Source organism: Stegastes partitus, unplaced genomic scaffold, assembly GCF_000690725.1.
Source record: "Stegastes partitus isolate 25-593 unplaced genomic scaffold, Stegastes_partitus-1.0.2 Scaffold1232, whole genome shotgun sequence".
In the NCBI taxonomy this organism is placed as follows: Eukaryota; Metazoa; Chordata; class Actinopteri; family Pomacentridae; genus Stegastes; species Stegastes partitus.
In genome coordinates, this window is record NW_007578963.1 from 275007 (window position 1) to 291676 (window position 16670).

The following is a 16670-nucleotide window of genomic DNA, read 5'->3' on the forward strand; positions in this document are numbered from 1 at the left end:
TTATTAATTTTTAATAATGTCACTTTCAAAGCAGAGGAAATACGCCCACGACGACATTCCTACTGCGCACATTTGCTTTGCTTTTGTAAAAATTGTTTTATTTATTCTTCTTTTATTTCCACTTTTCTGATTCTTTTACGGGTTTATTGTAGTAATTCGGCGCCCTCACTGCTCCACAGCTCTCAGCGCTGCGTCTATAAACTCCTCTCCTGTAGATGATGATCCATCAGTTTAGTATGAAAACGTCTCATTTCTGTTCCTGCAGCTTCTGACTGAACGGTTCAGACCTGTTGCTGCTTCACGTCTGTAGTCTGATGTTCTGTGTTTAATGTTCCTTCACTATTAACTCAGTTTAAAATGTTCTGCCTCAGAGTTCTGCAGCTGAATGACTGATCAGACCAGAACGTTCTGAAGCAGGAATCAGCACGTTCAGCCTGACAGGGCCCAGTAGCTGCAGCTTATCATGTTCCTGCTGGTTTCCCATCAACACATCCAGGCTTTACATCAGACTCTATGAGGTGTTTAAAAGTCTGGATTTCCAGAATCCTCCAGAACCTGTTCATTAGCTGTTGATTCTGATAAAAGCTCCTGGTTCACGTGTAGATTCTGAATTAATCAATTAATTACTAAAACAACTCAATGAATCAGCTGTTTCTGCTTTAAAGACACCAGAAAACCTTTGAAAGAGCCGCAAACACAGAATCAGGACAGATTCAATAGATAATTCTGTTTATTTATTTCTAACCATAGACTGACCTGATCATCGCTGCAGCTGCTTCCTGTCACGTCGTGCTCGTTAATAATGTCTCGTTGAGCTTCTGCTGCTTTTCTTTGTCTTGTTTCATTTTTGTTTTTGGTTTGATGAAACCAAACCCGTGAAGGCTTCTCCTTCTGCTCCACCTGCAGTTTGTTGTTTTGCTGAATTAAAGGTCTTTCAGTTAGTAATTGTCTTTACTGCTGATTAGTCTGCAGATCGTTTGAATAATGTGGATCAGAGTTTCCTCAAATGTCCAGAGATGTTCAGTTCAGTGTCCCAGAGGAAAGAAACCAGAACAAAGTTCAGACTGATTTATGAAACATGACCCAGACCGATGGAGTGTTATCAGCTGACAGGTCGACTGTTCTACCGTCTGTAGTTGGACTGTGTGATCAGAACCGGCTCTAACCCGTTCTCCTCCTGCCCCCCCAGCGGTCCCGTACCCTCCCGGGACCCGCCTCACGGTCAAGGACCTGTACGTGGATGGGCGGCCCAGCGTGGAGCTGCTGAAGGCCCACCTGGTGAAGGAGGGCCGGCTGGAGGAGGAGGCCGCCCTGAGGATCATCAACGAGGGCGCCGGCATCCTGAGGCAGGAGAAGTGTATGCTGGAGGTGGAGGCGCCCATCACAGGTAACACAGCTCACCTGGACACACCTGGACACAGTAGAACCACTGGGCCTGGTTGTTCTGACCAACCACCACCACACATGCTGATATGAGCCTGGAACGTTTACCCAGAATGCACTTTGTAAAGTTTCCTCTGGTGAATGATCAGAACCACATCCAGGGTAAAATGAGCACAGTCGCTCCAAATGACCGTCAAAAAGGATTTAAATGATGAAAAATGATTTAAATGATTTAAATGATTCAAGATTTCTCCAGAATAAACCAAAATTTGTCCCAAATTAGTCCAAACTGTCCAGAATGACTTTCAAACTGTTGAAATGGTTCCAAGATTCGAGAAAAACATCATGTGTAAGAAAAGCAGAGTTCAGACTGAGACACCTGGAGGATGTACATCTGATCGGGTTGATTGATCCGTTCAGTCGTCGTGTTGTTGATGGTTTAAAGAGGTAGTAGTCCATTAATCGTGTGTGTGTGTGTGTGTGTGTGTGTGTGTGTGTGTGTGTCTGCAGTGTGCGGTGACGTCCACGGCCAGTTCTTCGACCTGATGAAGCTGTTCGAGGTGGGAGGTTCTCCCAGCTCCACCAGGTACCTGTTCCTGGGAGACTACGTGGACCGAGGCTACTTCAGCATCGAGGTGGGTCCTCCACGTTGTGTTGTTGTTGTGTCTCTGTGTGTGTTGTCGTGTTGTGTGTTTGTGGTGATGGTTTCCGTCTCTTCAGGGTTTCTAGTGATGAACATGTTGTGGGTCCTTCAAACTGTTGACTTACATCCCAGCAGTGAGCACGCTGCCGGCTTCACGTGCACGCTGCCGGCTCCACGTGCACGCTGCCGGCTCCACGTGCACGCTCTCACACGCACTAGACACATTAGCATACGTGCACGCTCGCTGCCTCGGGGTGCGTCCCATTTACTGACAATGTGAGGGACAACGGGCAGGAAGTCGCTGCTGCTGCGGACGTTCCGATTGGCTGCTGCTGTGGTCAGCGGGACGTTCCTATTGGCTGCTGCTGTGGTCAGCGGGACGTTCCTGTTTGTTGGTAATTACTGAACGGACCTCACAGAGACATTCGGTCCAGATTCAGGCCAGAACCAGGTCAGAACCAGCAGTTAAATGACCTGAACTTTGATTATTTTTACACCTGACTGCTGTCAGCGTCACAAACTACAAACTCCAGCGATATGAATGAACATCAGTGGATCCTGAACCCTCCGACTGATTCGTGGAGATACTGATCATCTGCAGCTCTCAGTGTGTTCATGAACCTCAGCAGGTTTATACAACATTAGATGCTGAAAAAGACCTGGAAGTGTTGTAATCATCCATTTTCTGTTGCTTATGGGCTCATTTTACATCGTTTTATGCTCATTCTGTCTCTATGAGGTCATTTCGTGTCTCTTTGTGGGTGCTTTGTGCTCCTTTATGGCCGTTTTCTGTCTCTCTGTGGTTGGTTTGTCTTTGTCAGTTTGTGTTTTTGTGATCATTTTGTGATCTTCGTGGTCCTCCTGGGTGTCCTGGTTGTCGTTTTCTTTGTCTCTCTGTGTCTCTGAGGTCATTTAGTTGAATATTTTGGGTCTTTTTGTTTCCTTGTTGGTATTTTGCATCCCTCTGTGCCTCTTCATGGTCATTTTTTTGTCTCTTTGTGTTTCTTTATTGTTATTTTGAGTTGTTTTGTGTCTCTTTATTTAGATTTTGTGTCCGTTTTAGGTCATTTTGTGTCTCTTTGGGGGTCTTTTTGTGCTCCTTTATAGCCGTTTTGTGATCTTTGCGGTGGTCCTGTGTCTCCTCGTCCTTTTCTTTCCTTCTCGTTGTCCTTCTCTGTGTCTCTGTGATCATCTCTGTGAGTTCTAGCTGATCTGCTGCACCGCCTCACGTGTTCGATACCAGATGTCAGCTTGTGTAATGATCATGGGACGTCAGTATGACACAAAGATTCACTTGATCAACTCAAAACAAGCAGCAGCAGCAGCAGCGTTACACAACCAAAGCCGACACTCGGTCCGTTGTTCTCAGCGATCAGTTGGCGATCATCTGGTCCGATCTTAGTGGACGCCTTCAGAAAAGAACAGAATGGAAGTCAACAGGTGGTTTGATGCTGCAGAAACGCTGACTGGCAGCTGAAAGCAACAGCAGGTGTGTTTGGAGGCAAGACTGACGTTTGGTGTTTGTTCGGATCGCGTTGTCCATCTTGAGCCGACAGGTTTCCTCACTGATCGCCATGCTGCAGAGTTTCTGTGCGAGGCCCGGCTGCAGGCCCCGGTTCTGATCAATAACCACATCGACTAAATCCCTGCGTGATTAAATAATTAATCTGTCAGACCTGCCCGTGCACGCTGACCTGGAAACGGATATCAGAACACCAGAGTCAGTCAGGCTGCAGCCTCCATCTAATCTGGGCTGCTTACTGACAGATGTGATGCCCTGAGTCCAGTCTGACAGGCAGCAGCTCCTGACAGCTGCCTTCAGGACAAGCTCAGGGAGCAAAACTCACATCATCGCCTTCACAGCTCACACTGACAGAAAATGACTTAATAATTGTGCAAAAAACTATTTGAAACTTGTCCAAGGTTAATAGAAATGGTTCTAAAGAGCCCTAAATTTGTCCACAATGACTAACAGCTTGTCTGAAACTGCTTTAAACAAACCTGGAGTCAACACGTCCATCATTTTTCTGAGCCAGCTGATCCATTTTTGTCTGATTACTCAAAGTTTGTTCACAAGAACTCGAAACGTAATTCTTTAAAACTTCCCAAAATGACTCAGAACTTGTCTGAAATGGAAGAGAAAGTCTAAAACTCCTTAAACTTCGTCCAAAATGACCCGTAATTTATCCAAAATGTCTCAAAAACGATTGACAGTTAGTTGGAGGAGACCAAAAGTGGAGCAAAAAGAGAGCCAACGTTGGCGAGGAATCATCGGGAAACAACCACGACTCCAAATAACCAATCATGTTGCTCCATAACAGCACCAGCTACAACTAGCTTCAGCTGTTATTGTTTAATATGGCAAATATATATATATATATGACTCAAAAAATGGCCTGAAATGACCTAAAACTTGTCCAGAATGAGGTGGAGGAGACCAAACATGAAGCTAAAAGAGAGCCAACGCTGGCCTCGTATTGACCAGACGGTGTTTCTGTAGGTGTGTAACCTCTCTGTGTTGTGTTGTGTCGGCAGTGTGTACTGTACCTGTGGGCGCTGAAGATCAACCACCCCAACACCTTGTTCCTGCTCAGAGGCAACCACGAGTGCCGACATCTCACAGAGTACTTCACCTTCAAACAGGAGTGTAAGTCCCGCCGGCCTCTGTGACTGGCTGCAGGCAGTGTGTCCAGTCTGGTCTCACCTGGCTGTGTTTGTACCTGCAGGTAAAATAAAGTACTCTGAGCGAGTATACGATGCCTGCATGGAGGCGTTCGACTGCCTTCCTCTGGCGGCGCTCCTCAACCAGCAGTTCCTGTGCGTTCATGGAGGCCTGAGCCCTGAGATCACCTGCCTGGACGACATCCGGAAGGTAGGACCCTGAACACACCGTCCTCAGACAGCAGGATGGGATCTGATCCACACGTTTGTAGCCGATCGGTATCAGAACCAAGCTTTGTTTAGGTCCGCTGCGTTATCAGTCAGTACGTTGCTTTTAGTCCTGATGGAGTTTCCACAAGAGCTCTGGTTGGAGGTCCTGAACCTCCTCAGAGTCTCTGTCATGGTCCCGTTGCTGCTAAACTCCCACAATGCTCTCTGCTGCCACCATGACTGTAGTCTGTAGACGCCTCCTCTGGTCTCCAGCTGGTGGAACAACCAGGTCCTACAGCGGGTCTACGCTACAACAAGCGTGTGTAAAATTAGTTCAAATTAGTGATAAAAAAACAAACCAACATCTGAAATGCCTTGAACTCAGGTTTGCTGACATTGCAAAAGAGCAAAAAGTGAGGCTATGAAACCAACTAAGGAGAGGAGGAACCCAGATAAGGAACACGGATCAGTTATTGTGTTTACTGTGTCTCTGTTAGTGATGCTAGCTTAGTTCAAAATGACCTAAAGTTGTCCAGAATGACTCAAAACGTATCCAGACTGACAGAAAGATGCTCAAACAACCAGAGTTACTGACAGATTCTCCTAAACTATGTCTTACAATCGTCCAAAAAGATCTAAACATGTCAAAAGTTGTTCTATTCAGGTTGTCGGACCTTTTACGTGCACAAACAGCAGATGAATGACACATTAAAGGAGCCAAAACTCATCCAGACGGTCAATAAATGCCCCAAATAAATTAGAATTAGTCCAGAATGACAATATTTGTGCAAAACAAGTCAGACTGTCTAGAATTACTAAAAAAAAAATATATGTAAATAACATCCCCAATGACAGAAAGTGGCCTAAAGTTTCAGCAAAGTGACTCCAAGTTGATCTAAAATGCCAAAAACAGGCCTTAAGCTGCTCAGCATGGTCCAAAGTAACAGAACTGGTCTAGAATAAAAATATTTCTAAATGTCAAATATGAATTAAAATGACAATATTTGTAGAAAACAACTCAGATTGTGTCCAGAGTTACTGAAAAATGTCAAACATAACTTCAATAATATCCTCAATGACAGAAAAACCCAGAATGGACTATAGATGGTGAATGATCTGCACTTCTACAGCTTTTCTACCTCAGCGGCACTCAAAGCGCTTTACAGTGTTTCTCATTCACCCGTTCACACACCAGCAGCCACAGAACTCCATCAAGCTGCTGCTGCCATCAGGAGCAACTTCAGCTTCAGTGTCTTGCCCAAGGACACTGTGACTGTGGAGGGGATGGAACCAGCAACCTTAAGATCAGAGGACAACCTGCTGATCAGAGGACAACCTGCTGTACCCCCTGAGCCACAGCTGCCCCCCAAAAATGCCCCATTTAATTCAAATTGATCCATAATGACAACATTTGTACAAAACAACTCAACTTGTGTCTAAAATTACTCAGAAAATGTCAAACATTACGTAAATAACCTCCTCAGTGACAGACAAAAACCCAAATGTCTCAAGGTTTCTTTAAAGTGACTCAAAATTGAGCCAAAATGACAAAACAACAGACAAATGACTGAAAATGAGTCCAGAGTGACAGCATTTGTAGAAAACAACTCAAGATTGTGTCCAGAGTCACTCACAAGGTGTTCACAAACACTCCAGCATGTTCTGGAAGCCCAGAGGCCTGCTGTCGGTTCTGGGTTCAGTCTGGAAGGAATCAGCAGAACCTCACCCGTTCTGACGGCTCTGCTTGTCTCCTGCAGCTGGACCGGTTCAAGGAGCCTCCAGCCTTCGGGCCGATGTGCGACCTGCTGTGGTCGGACCCCGGCGAGGACTACGGCTCGGAGAAGACCCAGGAGCACTTCTGCCACAACAGCGTCCGAGGCTGCTCGTACTTCTACAGGTAGGAGGCTCCAGAGCGCCCGGCGCCGCTCGGCGCTGGTACAAGGCTGCAGGACCGCAGCGTTAATCTGATTAAAGCTCAACAATGGCTTATCTCTGGATAAGTGACTGCTGCCCAAATCCGCTGTCACACCACAAATATTAGCTTTCTCTGCTCCGTCTTCATATGTGTGCCGTTAAAACCACGGAGGTCACAGAAAAGCCTCTTTATCCGCCGCCGCCGCCACGCTGCTTCAGCAGCTCCACCGTCAGACAGACGGTTCTGGGACGACTCCAACACGTCTGGTGCTGCCGAGCCTCCGCCGGTCCGAACCACGTCCAGGGTCCAGAATGCTAACAAACGGGTCAGGATGCTCGTCAGCGATGGTTTAAACTAGACGGGTGTCAGGAGCACGGAGCAGAAAGAGGAGTGGTCCAGAACCGGGTTCATTCTAAACAGAATCTAAACTTCTTCAGTGGATTTGTTTTGGTTTCTTTCCTCTAAAGTGAACATCTCTGGACTGAACCAGGCGTCTGAGGAAACTCTGATCCACATGTTCTGTATTCTAGGTTCGAGCGGCACCGTTTTGTTGTTGATTATCGACAGCGTAGAGCTGTCACTGTTACTGCTGAACGTCTCCTGATGAACCCATCAGTTGTTTCATCTGTAAAGAGGCGAAAACATCAGTCTGTGGACCTGGAAAGTTCCTTCATTCTGCAGTGAAATCAGGCTGCACACACCAGTGATCTAATGATCGTCTCATCTGCTGAGAAGGTTTTGTTCACGTTTCACACCTTCAGTCAAAAAGGGAAGTGTTCAGTTTACTGTCACATGTGACTAGAAACCTTCATATTTGTGAAGCGAGCAGCAGCAAATGTTTCGTTAAACGTACGGCGAGGTTCTATTCAGTAGTCCTGATCTTTAAATATATATACAGTTCTGGGTTTGTGTGGCTGAAGTCTGAACCCAGTGATGTCCAGCGTGGTGTTTGCTCTGAGTATCGGCGTTTCTTTCACTGATCGTGTCGTCCACAGATGAAGTCTTGTTTCCTCCCAGCAGCACAGACTCCGTGTGACAAAGACAAACATCCAACCAGAAGGAAAGCTGCACATATCTCACATCTCCATTGAGAATCACAGCAGCTGTGGATGAGGTTCTGTGGTTCTGTGCGGCTGTCACGGCCTCGGTGCCGCTCTGTGTTTCTGATCGTTTTCTGAAGTGAGTCGGCGTTTCTGCGAGGATCAGAACGACGCTCCCCCACCTCCTGCGTTAAAGCCCCGACCTTAATTAATCCCTAATTTTAGCACTATTAGCATCTCTTGTCATACTTGAGTCTGAGCGGCCTTCTTCGCTGCCATGGCGACCGAGGAGGCGGCTGAGCGACAGCCGAGCGGTGGGAGGACGCCGGTCCGGTCGGGCTACAGCTGAAGCGCATCGCGTGGCTTCCTCGCCGCTAACTCGCCTGTTTGTGTGTGTTTTTGTTCCAGCTACCCGGCGGTTTGTGACTTCCTGATGAACAATAACCTGTTGTCTGTAATACGAGCACACGAAGCCCAGGACGCCGGGTGAGTCAGAACCGCTCAGATCTGCTGTTGGTCAGACTCAACCAGACAAAAGTAGGTTTTACAGCAGCAGCAGCGAGCGGAGCGGCGTGAAATATCAGCTGAATGTCAACAGGGTGGAACAAACACTCCATAAAGACGAGTTTAGACATCAGGCCTCAAGCAGAAACTAGAAGCAGCTGAATGACCATTACATCCCCGATTCTCTGACTGAAAACCGTCCTAAAGGTCTGTAAATATTCAGAATAATGGTCCACCGTGACTGAGAAAGTACTGAAAGTGGTGAAAGTTGTCCAACTGACTCAGAAATGGAAAATGAACAAGTTAACAACGTCCAGAATTACTGAAAATACCTCAAACACAAGTTAAAAATGTATACATTTGCCCAAAATGGTTAAAATTGCTAAAACAAGTTTAAAAAATGTCCACAGTGACTCAAATTTACTCCAAAATAATTGAAATTTGTCTAAAATGACTCCAAACTTATTAAAAACAAGTCAACATGTGCTCACAATGACATAAAAAGCATCCAGAGTGACTGAAAGCGTGTCCAAGACGAGTTAAAATTTGTCCAAACTGACTCAGAAATGTAAACTGATCAAGTTAATAACTGTCCAGGATTACTCAAACTGTTTCCAACAAAAGTGGCCAAAAAAGCAAAAACATATGTGTTGAAAATGACTCAATATTTGTCCAAAATGAGCTAAAAATGTTCCAGATTGACTGAAAACTGTCCAAAATGTCTGTAAATATTTAGAACAACGGTCCACGGTGACTTGGAATGTACTGAAAGTGGTGAAAGTCGTCCAAACAGACTCAGAAATGTTACATGAAAGAGATCAGAATTGTCCAGAATTACTTAAAACATCTCAAACACAAGTTAAAAGTGTGTAAATTTGCTCAAAATGATGCAAAAATATTTCCAGTATGAGTTAAAATTGGTCTAAAACAAGTAAAGAAAAAAAAGCAATGACTCAAAATGACTCCAAAATAATTGAAATTGGTCCAAAATAACCTAAATTCATTCTAAAATGACTCAAACTGTTTCCATCAAAGTTAGCCAAAAAGACAAAAACATATGTGTTGAAAATGACTCAATATTTGTCCAAAATTAGCTAAAAATGTTCCAGATTGACTGAAATTTGTCCAGAATGTCTCCAGACTTATGAAAAACAAGTCAACATGTGACTTCACACACATCCAGAATGACTGAAACGTTTCCAAGACGAGTTAAAATGACTCTAATATAATAAAACTGTTTTCTAATGAAACAGATGAGTTGTGTCAGCGGTGCTGCTGCTGGTCACCTTAAAGACTGAGTTTCTGGGTTTTATACCAAATATTGCAGAAATAAGTATAAATAGTCTACAGTACCGTAGAAATGCTGCTGTTTGTCATTGTGTGAGCGCAGCCTGTTGGTTTATTAATGTGTTAAATGTCACGTCCTGAGACACAGAAACGATCAGAATCAATAACCAATAATCAATAACTGTGTCCGTCAGGTACCGAATGTACAGGAAAAGTCAGACGACGGGCTTCCCTTCCTTAATCACAATCTTCTCTGCTCCCAACTACCTGGACGTGTACAATAACAAAGGTAAGACGAGGGAGAGGGAAACCATGGCAACAGGTAGGCCAGCGTGGCGCCGTGGCAACAGGAGGCAGAAGATGAAGCGGGATGTTAATGTGTGTTTGTTCTGTCGTCAGCGGCGGTGCTGAAGTACGAGAACAACGTGATGAACATCCGGCAGTTCAACTGCTCCCCCCACCCCTACTGGCTGCCCAACTTCATGGACGTCTTCACCTGGTCGCTGCCCTTCGTCGGGGAGAAAGGTGAGAGGAGCACACCTGGGTGGAGGTGGAGGCCGCCCAGCTCAGACCGCACTGACCGCTGCCATCACACCCTCTGGTTAAACCGTTAGACCCACCGGGTCAGAACCGGTTCCACCAGACGTCTGGGGACCGTCATGTCTAGTGTTGAGACCCAAAGCTTAGTTCCATGGATCCATTTAAAGGTTCAGAGTCTCCAGAAATAAACCTCCAGCAGTCATGAAGTCTGGTGACTCAGACAGAACGGTTCCATCAGACGACTGAATGCATCCAACAGTGGATGGGTTTTAGTTACTGGACCTTGAAAACTGGAAACATTTCCAACCAGAGAGTCCCTGTCAGTGTCTGTCTGTGGATGGATCCATGGTTCTACTAGAATCCAGTCTCTGGTCACATCTCGGGTGTTGGTTCTAGACGTTGGTTCTAAATCTACAACCTGAGTTGAGATCATAAAGTCTGTGTCACTTACTAAAGTTCTTTTGATCTACGTTACACAAGACGTGTTCAAAGTGAATCCAGATCAGTCCAAATGGATTCAAACAGGATCCAGAACTACTCAGGATTCATCTAGAATGACCTGAAGTTGGTCCACGATGAGTTAAAACATCCACAGAGCCTCCTGGAGAATCTTCACGTGTACAGGAGTCGAGCAGATGCTGTGTTTGCTGATGACTGTCTTCTCTAACTGAAGTCTGTCCTGCTGTGGTTTCCATAGTGACGGAGATGCTGGTGAACGTGCTGAACATCTGCTCCGATGACGAGCTCATGTCTGAAGGCGACGACACCTGTGAGGGTAAGAACATCGTCAGAACCTTCTCTCCTAAAGTCTGTCAGCTTCAGCTCAGAGACGAAGCTTCTCAGGAGGAAACTCGTCTGTTTGACACCTCCGAGTGTTTGTCACGCGGTGGTATGAAGGCTCTTCCTGTTGGTGGACTCGTGAAACTTCACACGTTTCTGCTCGCTCTGTCACTGGTAGTGTTTCTATTGATCAGCGGCTGGCCGTCCTTGAACACCAGCGGCAGCAATAAAAGCTGTTTTCTGTAGTGGAGTGAAAGGAAGCCCACGCAGAGGCTCAGAGGAGGTGAGTTAAGGTCTCAGATAAGTGCTGAGGGAGGAAGTCAGGTTCTTAACTCCTCTGAGCTTCACATAGGAAGGCCTTCAGATGAACTCTCAGCAGTGACAGGGACCTGAACGCATCACGAGCAGCTCAGAGAGACGCAGTAACTCCTAAATATCAGCCCTGTGTTGAAGTTATTAATATATGAATAACTTCCACATTCAGATGAATCCTGTGAGCTCACAGGTGTACGAACCTTTGTAGTATTTAGTTATTAAACTGATATGACCAGTGTGAACAGCAGAATACTTCACAGGTAAACAGGAACACGGCGTACAGACTCATTCATTCATCATCTGAGCTCAAACGATGACCAGTGTTTGTACTAACATCAGTCATTTATGTTTGAAATGTTAAATTGTACATCCAAGTAATTTAAATGTGTAACGTTTGGGTGTTGATTAATAATTTAAGTTCAGACATTTATAAAGTTTTTCCTGCAAATTTGTGTTTTGTGTTTAAAAAATTAGAGAACAAATGAAGAACATGCAGAGAAACATGAAGTATAGAAAACTAGTGACTTTACATCATGAACACATGAAACTATGTAAAATATCTGGTATGTATGTTCAGCACTGAGTAAAGCCAGGATGTAGTCAGTGTGCAACCAGTATGTAACCAGTGTATAACTAGTATAAAACCAGTTTATAACTAGTATAGTAACTAATCTATAACCAGTTTATAACTAGTTAATAACTAGTATATAACAGTGTATAACTATTATAGTGACTAGTATATATCCAGTGTATAACTAGTATAGTAACTAGTATAAAACAGTGTATAACTAGTTTAGTAACTAGTATATAACCCGTGTATGACCAGTGTGTAATTAGTATTTAACTTGTATAGCAACTAGTATAGTAACCAGTGTATAACCAGTAGTGACTAGTATTGTACCTAGTATAGNTGTATGACCAGTGTGGTAACTAGTCTAATCGGAAGCCGTGTGTTTCAGTCTCCTGATCACGACTCCCTTTAACACTTTCAAGGTCTCACCGTTTCATTCATCGTGTTCACCTGCAGCTGGTTGCCATGGCAACACAACACGGCAGGTATCACTGCGCCAGGTTTCATGAAGGTTTAAAACAATCCGTCCTTCATCACCTCATCACTCACGTGGATCCATCCGCCGCTGGAACTAGTCCCAGTAGACGGCTGACTGGACATGTGACCATGTGTTTATGTCAGAGCAGATAAAACAGGAAGAGATGATCTCACGGGACGTATTAAAATAGATTAATATAATTTATTATTTTAATCAAAGCTAACGTGAATCATCACATAATGAATGAGATGCTGACGGAGCCGCTGAAACCTTCACCGTGTTCAAGTGAGTCGTGATCAGGACACGGCTGCTGGTTATACTAGTTACTCTACTACTTATGTACTAGTTATTGTACTGGTTATGTGCTAGTTGCTATTCAGGTTAAATACTGGTTACATTCTGGTTACGTACAAGTTGCCATACTAGTTAGATACTAGTTACTATACTGGTTATATACTAGTTATATACTGGGAATGTACTAGTTGCTGTACTGGTTAAATACTAGTTATATACGGGTTATATACTAGTTACTATTCTAGTTAAATACTGGTTACATTCTGGTTATATCCTAGTTACTACACTAGTTAGATACTAGTTACTATACTAGCTACTATTCTTTTTGTATACTAGTTATATACTGGGAATGTACTAGTTGATGTACTGGTTATGTACTAGTTATATACGGGTTATATGCAAGTTACTATTTTAGTTAAATACTGGTTACATTCTGGTTATATACTAGTTACTATACTAGTTACTATACTGTTTATGTACTAGTTACATACTGGGAATATACTAGTTGCTGTACTGGTTATATACTAGTTACTATATAGGTTATATGCAAGTTACTTTACTGGTTAAATACTGGTTATATACTAGTTACTATACTGGTTATATACTTGTTACTATACTAGTTAAATACTGGTTACATTCTGGTTATGTACTAGTCACTATACTGTTATATACTAGTTACTATACTAGTTACTGTACCGGTTAAATGCTTGTTGAGTACTGATTATATACTAGTTAATGTAATGGTTAGATATTTGTGAAGTACTGGTTATGTACTAGTTACTGTACTGGTTAGATACTAGTAACTGTACTCGTTAAATACTGGTTATACACTAGTTATAAACTGGTCATAAACTGGTATTAAACTAGTTATAGACTTTATAAACTGGTCATGAACTGTCCATAAACTGGTCATAAACTGGTCATAAACTGGTTATCTGCTGGTTCTACACTCGTTGTCTTTGTGACTTTTTATTGAGTGTGCGAGTTAACGTCAGGACTACTACAGAAAAAGCTCATTCATATTCAGATGTTTGCTATTTAAGCTGAAGTATTTCATATAGAAATTAGAATTAAAGTTATTAATTTACAGGTTTCAGTTTCTTTGTTTCCAAATATTATTGTTTACAATTAATTTTGTTTTCACACAGAATAAAGTCACTTTTTATACATCTGATTATTTTATACACACGTTATATGCGTGTGTCTGTTATTTATTTGTACCCGTTTTATTTTATTTTATTTTTCACACTCAGTTTATTGATTTAAATGTGACTGTGTTGGTTTCAGGCGGAGCTCCGGCTGTGAGGAAGGAGGTGATCAGAAATAAGATCAGAGCGATCGGCAAGATGGCTCGCGTCTTCTCTGTGCTCAGGTCGGTGGAGTTTATGGACAGAAACACGATTTAGAACCTTTAGTTTATCATCAGAACACAAAGAGCAGGTTACAGTGACACTCAGAGAGCTTTTAGGTTTAAATTAAAGGCTGTGAACCAGATTAAAACTGCAGACTTTCATCTCTCTGACATTTCTCAGCAACATTTTATTAATAACTTAGAACATCATTATTGTTACATCTTATTGTCATTTCAATACTTTAAAATGTTTATTATATTTTATTAAACTTTTTGTTGTTGTTTTTGACAGTTCACTGATATTTTATTGATATTTTGTTATTTTTCCACTTTTTATGAACATTAATACATTTTATTTTTTTTTCTCTGTTATTAATATTTTTAGACTTTTTATATTATTTTTAACGAACAACAATTTTATTCAAAATATTGAATGTAGAATATTTCTTTTAATTTTTTATTCATCATTATTTTGTGATTTTATATAATTTTTCAGACGTTTTCTGAACATTTTATCGACATTTTCAGAACAATCATTTCCATCACATGTCAACAGTTTATTGCTGGAACCTGAGGACGACTCTAAATCGGAGCTGATTGAATCTATTTAAAGCGCGTTCTGTCTGGTTTTGGGTCTGAATGAACAGATTTCTCCGATAAACGAGGTTATTGGACAGGACGAGTTCTGCCTGACTTTGCTCCACTTTAGTTTAAGGCTAATGACTTCTCCGGATTCGTCCTCCTTTAATCTGGAAGTGTGTCACAACAATCTGTCCTGAAACGTGAGCGTTCCTGTTACTCAGAGCGCCGCTGCCACCTCCACGGCTTACCACAGAACCGAGCCGTCTCCCAGCATCGGTTCTGCTGCCTGTTGTTAAGTTCTGTTTGATCGCACGTCGGCGGGTCCGTTTGGATCAAAGCGAAGAGCAGAACCTGAACAGGAAGAATGTGGAGCAGAAGAAGACCCAAACTGAATCTAGTGAGCCTGAAGGAACAGAGAGCTCCGTCTGGTGGAACCGGGTTCATGTGATTTATGGATTAAATGACGACCAGAGTCCAGCAGAAACAGCTTTAATCTCATCAGTGGTTCTGTTCCGTCTGCTGCTTGGCTCATGGTTCTGTTCCACTCAAACTAAAACGCTTTTCTGTCAGACGAGGTTTTAAATCAGCGTTCAGCAGCTTTTAGTGAGTTTTAGTCTGTTCCACAGGATTCAGGGCTTTACTGATATTTTAATCTCTTTTTGTCGTTTTATTGATATTTTTGGATGTTTTTTTCATAATTTCTGACATTTGGCTATTTTATTTTATTTAATTTCATTTCATTTTTTAATTTTTTTCCCCAAAGACATTTAATTAACATTTTTAAAGATATTTTATTTGTGTTTTTTTTGTGACATTTTGAAAATATTTTTAGACATTTTGTTAATTTTTGCATTGATTATTACATTTTGTCTTATTTTTTAGAACATTTTATTATTATTTTGACCTTTTATGAATAATTTCTGGATATTTTATTATACTTTTAATATTGTATGTTTTTTATTATGTTCTTGCATTTTATTAATATTTTTTAAAACATTTCATTATTTGACTTTTTTCAGACTTTTTTTGTCTTTATTGAGAGTTTAGCTGTTTCTGAAGTGTATTGGTTCTGATTGTGTGTGTTGTGTGTGTTTTGTGTGTGTGTCGGTGTCGGTGTGTGTGTGTGTGTGTGTGTGTGTGTGTGTTGTGTGTGTTTCCAGGGAGGAGAACGAGAGCGTGCTGCAGCTGAAGGGCCTCACCCCGACAGGAACCCTCCCTCTGGGGGTTCTGTCCGGAGGCCGGCGGACTCTGCAGAGCGGTGAGTGAGCGACTAACCCGAGTCAGCCGACACTAACTGACCCGCCTGCACTAACCAGCGGCACCAGCAAAACCAGCAACACCAGTAACACACAGTCAGGGGATGTGGGGGTGTGTTCAGAGAGACGCCTGCTGCCCTGCAAACGCCGCTCAGAGCGTGTTGTCAGGACGTGTTCCATGTGGTTCTGAGCTCTAACGGGACGGTTCTGGGTTCTGGCGCTGATTGAACTCATCGGCCGTGTTCTGTAATCACAGGGTCCGTTGATCTGGTGGTTGATTTTTATTAAACGTTAATTCTGTGAACAACAATCGAAAAACATCCAGGTTATGGTCACATGTGAGCAGGATGACATCAGCGTGAGGCCCCGCCCCTCTGGTACAGTTCTGGACGTGATCAGGAAATACTGGACTTTATTGATTAATGATGAATTCACCGATCATCATTGTACTGGTGGTGTTTGTCTTCACTTCTGTTGGTTTAAGGATCATGTCTGGATATTTCATTCTGATGTTTTTTACCTTTTCTATGTATGACATCATTAAATGAACAGTTTCTAAGGATCCTGATTGGCTGAGGAAACCAGAGAAACCCTGAACTATTTTAAACTGCGTTCAAAATCCCCGTTTAGACGAAACAGGAAGTCGGCTCCGGTCCTCCAGCTGATTGGCTGATCGGTGCACTGTCACGTTAAAAGGCTCTGCTCAGGGTTGGTGAAGCATGCTGGCTTTTCAAAATAAAATGTATCAACTGTACCTGATATAATAATACCAGGATCTCTGAGTGTCAATAATGATTTTATTCTGAAAGTTTCAAGTTGAAATGCTTCCTGGACCGATTCCTCCTGCTGCTCAGAAGATG

The 16670-nt window shown here is 42.9% G+C and overlaps 1 protein-coding gene across 1 annotated transcript in view; it reads left to right on the top strand.

Moving 5' to 3' along the window:
- Positions 1–16536, top strand: part of LOC103369054 (serine/threonine-protein phosphatase 2B catalytic subunit gamma isoform-like) — a 26548-nt gene extending 10012 nt beyond the window's left edge. Inside the window, exons 2-12 of the mRNA XM_008297652.1 lie at positions 1190–1387; positions 1894–2018; positions 4562–4673; positions 4753–4898; positions 6655–6794; positions 8261–8338; positions 9838–9932; positions 10043–10168; positions 10881–10958; positions 13909–13993; positions 15715–16536. Coding sequence (XP_008295874.1) covers positions 1190–1387; positions 1894–2018; positions 4562–4673; positions 4753–4898; positions 6655–6794; positions 8261–8338; positions 9838–9932; positions 10043–10168; positions 10881–10958; positions 13909–13993; positions 15715–15820 — 1289 coding nt within the window. The 3' untranslated portion in view covers positions 15821–16536. The remainder of the gene's footprint in view (positions 1–1189; positions 1388–1893; positions 2019–4561; positions 4674–4752; positions 4899–6654; positions 6795–8260; positions 8339–9837; positions 9933–10042; positions 10169–10880; positions 10959–13908; positions 13994–15714) is intronic.
- The last annotated feature ends 134 nt before the right edge of the window (positions 16537–16670 follow it).